The following is a 9,521-nucleotide window of genomic DNA, read 5'->3' on the forward strand; positions in this document are numbered from 1 at the left end:
GTTAGGTAAAAGCCCTCGCCAGTGTTGAGACTTCTGATTGGTCGGGGCGCGTACATACCAGTATCCCATTGGCTGGTTTTCGAGGGCGTTAGTTGTGGGCAGGGTGCGCTGTTGCTGGATATATGATGTCACAGATTTTTTTTACTTTAGGACTTTGTGATAATAATTAATTAATGTAGTAATTGTAAAATAAAAACAACATCATAAAATAACTCAAAAGTTTAAAAGATTATAACAAAACTCCTATATATACCTTATAAGTAACACAGTTTGAGCTTAATTTGAGCTTAATTTACATTTTATGCATCATATGGTAATTGACAGGCCTACATCTTAGTCTTCAAACCAGGACAGCAGTTTTACAAAGTTTTATTGCTATTCCCTCTGAAATGGACAGACAATTATTATATCAAAATTATCCTATATTTCCACTTAGATGCAATTAAGAGCAGGAAAAGCAGAAACAAGGTTTAAAAGTTGTTTTAATTTCTGCACAAGAAGGACAAAATTATGCTTTGTTGTTTTAATGGAAAATAAAAAATAATTCCATCCAAAATGTAACTTATGAGCATGTCACACCAAGTGTGGGCATGAAGAATTGACGTAAAAAGTTTGTAGATCCTCCACAAGACCATAATGTCAGTTACAGTGGTTTCATACTCAACAGACAGACTTTGGGTGCAGTATCCCTTTCAGCCTCAATCCAGGTGTCATGGAATTACTCAGATGATTGTCACATTGACCCAGGCCAAGAATAGGAGAGGGTCAAAGGAGGGTAAAGCTAAGGTTACACTGGGATCCACACAGGGGTTTCCAAATATGACATATTGATGAGGACGCCTTCCCTCACCGTTCAAACTTGAACACAACCACAGTTTTTCTTCTCAGGAATATAATCCTGCATAATCCATCAGAAAATGCTTTCACCACAAATTCACCACTCAAGTCATTTCTCAAAAGGAGATATATGAATACAGAACATGTAAAGAAATACAGGAATCTGAGTATTCCATTGTTTTCTGAAATAGTATCATGTTATTGAACAACTGACACTGTCAGATGTTGCTTTTTTTATCATCATCTCTGGAGGGGGAATATACCGCTGCCAAAATCATTTTTGCATTATGAAAAAATGAGAAAAACTATAACATTAATAAGATCCAGGAGTTCCTAAACTTTTATTTACAACAATAGAATCATTTTGATTAAACCAAGGATTAAATCAAGCTTTGTCCCATCCCATGGACTAAAGCCTGAGAAGATTTCGTAAAGTGCAGAGATAAAAGTGAAGAGAATATATTCAAAAACATTTATATTTACATTTTTACATTAGTGTTATTACTTGAGGATAAAGTGACATGAATCATTCCCATGTTTGCCAAGGACCCCTTTCCCAGCACCCTTTGTCAATGGACCCAGGTTTGAGGGACACCTCATTAATGACATTCAACCACCAATTGTCAATACCTACTTATGAAAACATATTCCTGTGAAAAGTTAATTTCATTAAAAAATTAGTATTTCAAATGACTATTTGTATAAATGAAAACCTTAATACCGTATCATAATTTTAAGAAATGTGTTTAAATCTCAAATCATTTTTAAATAATAAAAAATCTGAGCCAGATGCAATAGTAATATTTTCAATGCTATTATTTTCAATGTATTGTCTATGTGGTTTTGTATTGTGTTGACATACAAGTCGAGTTTTTCCTATGCCTTCATTATGGGTTAGAGATCCCCAAAGATCCTGAAATGTGAATGTGGCTTTTCTGCATAAATAGGAGTAAATAATGGGTTCAGTGAAGTCACATTATCAGTGGAGGAAATGATAAATATGTTTCCTTTACCAGTTTCCTTTTTCCTTCTCAATTTCTTTAGGCTATATGTGTTTTCCACTGAGACTACAACTTATCAGATGGGTTCTATGTTGAACTGGAATGAATATCAAATCATATAAAAAGGCCTATAGATTAAAGAGCTTTACCCATGGGACCAGTGGACTCATCTACCCCCTGAGCGCCCCTGAAGATAATCTTTTCCAAGAGCTACCATCTGAAAATATGTTGGTAGATGATCATCACTTTTGGGTAAACGTCTGATCAGATATATACGTTACCACATGGTGTAATAGGCCTACAGACTGTGGCCCCATTGTAGCTGCATGAAGTGAGGCTGAACTGCTCTTCAGTTCGCTTGGAACGTCACTGGAGCTCCCCCTGGGACCCTCAGAGGTCCCTGGACCCCAAGTCACTGTGCACTAGTATGCTCCATTTTAAGAAAGCTAGCCACGATTTTCACATTTGGATGCTTCATACAAACAAATTAAGATTGATGTTTTTTTTGGGGGGGGGGGAAACACTTGTTAGCATTGGTAGGAAATTAAAATTAGTCTAAATAAAACTTGTGTGAGTTTTCTGCTCACCCCCCTTTTGCTGAATAATGGTATGTTCCCTCTTTCCATTGGTCTGCACCGTGCTGCTGCTTGGTCTTTCCCTCCAGACTCCCAGCGACCTGGAGAGCGGTAAGGTGGAAGTGCGCAGGCAGCACAAGGCATCTTCGGGAGACAGGGAGCGGTGTCTGTGTCGGAACCTCAAGCCCAAGTAAGTTCAGGTTCTGCGTCGGACTTGATTGTTTTGCTCGGACAGGGAAAATATCGCGTAGCTGTTCTGTTCTTGAAAATCTGAGGTTTGGAAAACAAACCAAGAGGATATCCTATAAGTTTGCACGCTTCGTCCACATCGCCTTTATCCTCATGGAAATGTAGACTCATCCTAAAACGAGAATGGTTTGGGGGTAGTTACATGGAGTCTTGAGCTGGAATAGTGGGAGCAGTTTTCGAAAGGACAAAGGTGGGAGACAGTTGAAAAAAAACTTTTCCTTGTTCCCCGCGGAAGAACAAAGACGTGACTGAGCTGGATTGTTGCAAAAACAATCTTTACGCACCGTCTGCGCAGACAGATTGACGCAATCCAAGATGCGCCTGTTGAGCACGTCGTGCGGATGTAACCGCGGAAAAAGCCGAGGGAGAGCACAGAAGTCCGGTATGATGCATCTACTTTTCCTCCTCGCAGTCGCACTGTCCTGTCACGGCTGCCCGGACAGATGCTTGTGCTCCTCACAGACTGTGAAATGCCAAAACCAGGACTTGGGCGAGATTCCGCATTCTTTACCCAACAATACCAAAATTCTGTTTGTCACAGGAAACAACATTTCCCGTATTGATGTGGACTCTTTCCCAACCGGCCTGAAACTATTAACAGATCTCTATCTCAGTGGGAATGAGATGGAGTCTGTGGACGCAATGGTATTTGACAACTTGCCAAACCTTGTGCGGCTGGACTTAAGCAACAACAAAATCCAGACTTTCAGTGAAAGAGCTTTCCCTGATGATAACAAACTGCAGGTCTTGAACCTCAGTAGGTCTTTTCCCGATCATTCCTCCATGGACGTGCTCTTAAGTGTCCTGCAGCGTGGAAACCTCTTCATGCTGAAAGTCTTGGACCTGTCCAACAACGACCTGGTGATCCTTCCAGGAGACATATTTACGAGCCTCTCCAACCTGGTAAACCTCAGCCTGCAGAACAGCTCCATCATCTCCATCCAGAACGGGACGCTGAAGGTGCCCTCGCTGCGTGACCTTGACCTGAGGGACAACGGCTTGCGGGACCTGCCAACCACCACCCTGGCAGAGTTCAGCGTCAAGCCTGGTCTCCACATCTGGCTGGCGGGGAACCCCTGGCGCTGCGATTGCTTCATCGAGGAGATGATGTCGTGGCTGAAAAACTCCACTCAGGTCGTTGATATGCAGAACCTGACCTGCGCAGAGCCTGAGGCCCTGAGGCGCCAGCCGCTCCTGCAGGTAGAGTCTTCACAGCTGAAATGCTTGGGCGACATGGAGAGTGTGCTGGAGACTTCTTATGTTTTCCTGGGGCTGGTGCTGGCACTGATCGGCGTCATATTCCTGCTGGTGCTCTACCTGAACAGAAAAGGCATCAAGCGCTGGATGTACAACATCCGGGATGCTTGTAGGGACCACATGGAGGGGTACCATTACAGATATGAGATAAACTCTGACCCGCGTTTGGCCAATCTGAGCATTAATTCGGACGTGTGACCCAGGATGGGACACTGTCTGGGACCCCACAGTGAGATATGAAATGCGTTAAACTATTAAGATTTGCATGAAAGTCTTCCTCCCCATCCCCTTTTCCCTCATGATGCTATTCAAATTTTACATCTGTCGTGACAACTAATCTCACAACCAACATCCATTCAACCACTGCCGCATGTCCTGTACAAGTACCTGGCAGCTGCGATGTCAGCTGCCAGCTGTAACATTGCATGGACAATGACTCATGGGAAAAGGGTTTTTCTGAAGAGTTGCAAAGAGTGATATGTTCTATTTTTACTTTTCCTAAAGGATAAACGGACGGAGTGCATTGACTTTTAAGTGAAAGAATACCTGGTAAAAACATACAGCTGGTCATTGCATCTCTCCCATTATGCCTCTGCTGCAGAGAAATGCTGTACTGCTTCTTTCTTAGTTTGTTCTTTTAATATGTGAATTTGTCATATACAGTATGCCTTTTTTTTTTTTTTTTTTTTGAATGATTATAGTGCATATTGCATAGTTTTTGGATTTAGTAGGTGGATGTGATTGCTCTTTTTTTTCCTGTGAAGATATTCATCTAAATAAAATGCCTCTGGATTGATGGTATCCATCTTGACTAAGGGCCTTTAATCTTAAGACTGAGGAATGTGATTCAAAGGCTTTGATGGAGGAGTTCAGGGCCACACAGACACACACACATGCACACACTCATTCCTGAGGATGTGCCTAACGCACTAAATCTTACTCCAGTTGTCAACAAGTTCAACAACGCGTGAAACATCTGCACTTTTGCGGTGTTGCAGACATTTATACTATCTCCTCTGCAACAGTGTGAGTGCTATTTTAGTGAGTTGCTGCAGTGGGAAAAAAGTCAGATTGAGAAGTTGAATAGAGGACAGTTTCTGAATTTAAATGAGCGCCTATCTGTAGGTCTGTAGGTGAAGAGAGTTGCCAACTGTTATCTCTCGTCCAATTTGCTTCCTGCTGAGAATCTGATAAAAATCCTTGGCTCCACAGGAAATTCCCTAAAATACTGTCTGTGAGCTGCAGCCAGTTGGCAGGTTTGATATCCACCAATAGACTCCATCAAGAACTGTAAGCATTTCAATATACCCCAGCTGCCGAAAAAATGGTATCTGCTGTTTCAGGAAAAAGTGTTCTGTCGGTCTGTATACCCCACTGTCAACTGCTATTTTTCACGCCATCCAGTATGGTATGGTATGAATAATTAATGAGTGGTATTCATTTGAAGAGTGTACCATGCATGTTGCTGTCTATCAGTCTAAATTAATGAAGTCTGCACACAGGACTGACTCACCTTCCTTGGCCCGTTGAAGAACACCTAGAGACAATAATTTTCCCTCTCCCTCCATCACTCACTCTCACACACACACAAACACACAACATCCCTAACAACTGGCCTCACATAGCCTGCAGCTACATGTAATTTGCAGTGCAACAGCGTGGCTCATGCCCAGTTTTCCCCTCACAGTTTTATTCCAGGCCTCGTATCTTGTATCTTGACATGTCTTCATGTCTGACTCGTCTTTGTATTTCAGTATGAAATAATTTTTTGCCATCAGCAGCTGCCATAAGCCTGATTGTCTCTGGATGAGTGTGATTACGCTCGTTTGGCATCAGAAAGGGAAGCGATGTGTAACACTATCTGTCTGGTCTGGTGCTCTGGCTGGTGTTAATGCTCTGTGTGTCTTCTGACAAACACAGCAGCCGCTCAGCCGCCCCTGTGGGCTGAAGACGTGTCGTCACACCTTCAGTTTCACACTTCCCGCCGGAAGATCTCTTTGTCTGGGAGACGGAGTGTGGAGTTGTCTGTAATATGCTGCACATTGAACAGGTTTATTATTCTCTTTGGCTTTAAGGTGTGTTGCTGAAGCTTTTATTCTGATGATCACACCTTCATTTTTCCAGCCCTTTGTGCGATTGAGATTTTGCAGGTAATTTTCGGATGGTTAAATAATCCCAAGCCAGAGAGCTGTTCGTTACAAGCGCTTGTTTCCTCACCATGGATTTCCAGTTGTTACAGGTTCATTTTGAAAGTGGATGGTTTCAGTTCACACACACACACACACACACACACACACACACACACACACACACACACACACGATTCCCCAAAGTGAGGCTTCCTTACCTCTGCGTCCCAGGAGGGACATACAGGTGCAGGCTGCTTACAACCTAATGTTTCCACAGAGACTGTCAGTGAATAGTCCTCCTCCTCACACACTCTGCAGATTCATATTAACAAGTGATTTTGCCCAGCCACGCCTCAAGCTACGCTTGGCAGAGATAGTGTAATTACAGTGGGATGGGGGGGGGGGGTGCAAGTGAGAGAGTGAATGGTTGAAGGGGAAGAAGAATAAAACAGATGAGTGTGGGGAGTACTCTCTGTTCTCAAAGCACGACGGCACCTTTTCTGGCTCACTCAGTGACTGCTTTGTGCTTGTTAACACTAGTCTCCAAACAGCTTTGACATCTAAATAGCCAGTCATTGACTTATGGTGTCAGCTGAGGTCCAGAGAGGCAGCAGAGCGTCTCTGGCAGCCCCCTGGACTCTCTCAGTTGTCTGTTAGAGCCGTTGCCTGAAGCTCATATCCAGACAGGAGCAGGACTGATATTTGTTCTTGTTACTCAGAAACAGAAGCTGTTTGTCAGATACTGGGAGCTTTGGGATTCAGATATCAACAATGTTTTGTCTCCTCCACTTTGTTGTTTTATCTGACCTGCTGGGGCCCAACTGTTACTGACAGAAACATTGTTTTTATTCAGAGAGTACCCTTTTGTTACCTCCTGTTTGAATGGTCTCTCACCCAGTTGATTTTGATCTATTAAAGCAGATGTTGTTGAGTGTCATTCAGCTCTAGGGGAACAGATGTGAAATACTGAAGCGATATAACTGATATTCGAAGCCCTAGTAATGGGTTGGTGACTTCAGAATTAGATTTTATAGATTATGTAGGTCCATGCCATAGCTTAGCTTACTCTGGGCCTATATTAATATAATACTCATATGCACTTCTGCAAATTGAAGGAGTCAGTCATCACTAAAATAATTCCTCCTGTTTATAAAGGTCATGAAAAGATTCCTTTTTAGCGTAACTCCAATCGAAGAGATCAGATTAAAAATCCACAGTCCATCCTCAGGTGGTTATGCTTTAAAATTCCAGTCTTAATTGAATAAAAAGAATAATCTACAAAAAACACAAAGAGCTAATCAAGCAATAAAACAAACTGTAACTTTGAAGATCCTGACTGCTGAAGAATCATCTCAGTACATCTCAGTACATCTAGCAAAGCTGCAGCCAATCATGTTATGATCTCTCATGTAAGCTATGGCTTCAACTGCTCTTGGGAGGGTTTTGTTCCCTGACTTTAACCTTTATGGCTGCGCCTCCTTCCAGATAAGGGGTGTACCCCCCTGGGGAGCAGTGCTGCCTTCAGGATAAAGTCAAGAAACAAAAACTTCGTCCCTTGTTGTTCCACAACCAATGAGTTTCATGGACGGATTTAAAATAATGAGTATAGTTAAAATACTATTATCTAGCAATTTGTAGACATGCACACCCTACAAATATGAAGCGAACACACCAATGACTTTAAAAAAAAAAAGAAAAAGAAAAAGTCTGATAAGGACACCAACATCAGTCACAAGCCACAGGGAGAAGCATTTCATTTCATAACCCCCCTACTGGCTTGGATTTTTGCACAGAACGAGGGGTGTGGTCTCTTACTTTGAAGTCACACTGCTGAAGGCACTGCTCAACAGCCAGTAACAAGAGGAATGATCAATAATTATTTCAATGTAGGTATTGGCATGTGAGTATGATTTTTTTATGACTTTAATTGTGAAATTTAGTTTTCCAACCCTTTCAAGCAAAACAGAACAGTCGAAACTCTTTTGGATGAAATGTACCAAATCTAAAAGTGTTCAAATTGAATAATGACACAGAACAAACTGGCCTTCAAAAACCTGCACCCCATTATACTGTGCACACATACAGACACTGTTCCCTGCTCACAACCATGTTTGTTGAGCCACATTTAATATGCTAGTGCACTTTCCTAGTGTTGAGAGACAGACTGGCAAGTTATCAGATCGCCAGAGTGCCGTAATTACATTCACCGCACCGCACTGCTCTGCTGCTCCACAAACACCTGGCAAGTTGCCCCAGCCACTGACCTTTCCCTTAGAAAAAAAAAAAACAGGCTACATAAATGGCAGTCATATGGGGTATGCTTTGTAGACTTAAATAAAAGCTAAAGATTTTTAACAAAGCAACAGATATTTCCACAATTGCCCTTTAGGATATAGTAGCTACGTCAGCTCTTTATCTGTATGTCGGGTATTGATGGCCTGGACTATCTGTTATCACTGCCTCAACCACCACCACCACAACAACAACAACAACAGCAACCTCCCCCCACATGAGATGCCTCGTCTTCTCTAATGTGGATTTATGATGGTGTACATGAGCGTGTTGTGGAAGCCTGCCTCCTGTTGAGCCATGTTGGACTTAATGAACAAGCGCCTTCCTAAACGAAGACGGATCTGAGCTGACAGCGCCGTGGCCTCTCTGAGCGAGCTCGGTCATGCAGCATCTGCCACATGTGCTTGCGGGACAGATACTGGGGGAAATGCAGCAACGGGGGAGTCGAGGAGGCGAATGCAGCTCAGGCTAAGATATCTGGTGGTTATACTTGCTGAACACGTACAAAGCAAAAAAAAGAAAGGAAAAAACAAGGAAGTCAACGTGATACATGTAAAATGTCAAAATACACACTGAGAATGACCTTTACCGGCACTGAGGGTCAGCTGAGGTTACTAGTTTGTTTTTTACAGAATGTTGAGTAAGTGCACGAAAGTTGAGGATGTAAAATGTTAATAATATACTGACCTTTCCTGGGTGACCTTTCCTCTTGGAAGACTTTAGAGAATGGATTTAATAACTTCAAAAAGATGTCATTTGTCATTTGCATAAGATTTCCCTCCAAAAAAGAAAAAAAAAAAAAATCCTGATACTGGACATTTCTTTTTATCAGCATGTTCTTGTACTGCTGGTAGATTACATGCTTTGATACATGCAAATAGGCCACCAGCATCTTGTGAGAAAAGGAGAATTCAATGCAGCTCCAGAGCTAAATCATCAAGTCTTGCACAAAAACCTAAAGCAAAATAGCATTTGTCATCTGACCCATAAAAATCCGCTGATAAATGCCGTATGTATTCGATCACACACAAAAATAACCCTGGTTACATTACAGCTGTTTAGGTTCACAGTGTTATGATTTAGTATGATAAATCCCCCACAACCTCTCATGACTTCAAGAAGTTTTACCTCTGAGCTCTGTAAGTATCAATCTATCAGGCACACACTGATGATTTTTTGTG

At 42.1% G+C, this 9,521-nt stretch overlaps 1 protein-coding gene across 1 annotated transcript; it reads left to right on the forward strand.

Annotated features, from left to right (window-relative positions):
* The first annotated feature begins 2,508 nt into the window (after nt 1-2,508).
* Nucleotides 2,509-4,720, forward strand: tpbg (trophoblast glycoprotein). The gene has a single exon (XM_071468880.1). The coding sequence runs from the start codon at nt 2,978-2,980 to the stop codon at nt 4,115-4,117; it is 1,140 nt and encodes a 379-aa protein (XP_071324981.1). The 5' UTR covers nt 2,509-2,977; the 3' UTR covers nt 4,118-4,720.
* The last annotated feature ends 4,801 nt before the right edge of the window (nt 4,721-9,521 follow it).

This window comes from Trachinotus anak, unplaced genomic scaffold (genome assembly GCF_046630095.1).
Source record: "Trachinotus anak isolate AG129_WGS33_773 ecotype Australia unplaced genomic scaffold, CSIRO_AGI_Tana_v1 ptg000032l, whole genome shotgun sequence".
Classification (NCBI taxonomy): Eukaryota; Metazoa; Chordata; class Actinopteri; order Carangiformes; family Carangidae; genus Trachinotus; species Trachinotus anak.

What these genes read in the sequence shown, in the direction of transcription:
- tpbg (XM_071468880.1), top strand. Translation starts at nt 2,978, where the DNA reads ATGCGCCTGTTGAGCACGTCGTGCGGATGTAACCGCGGAAAAAGCCGA.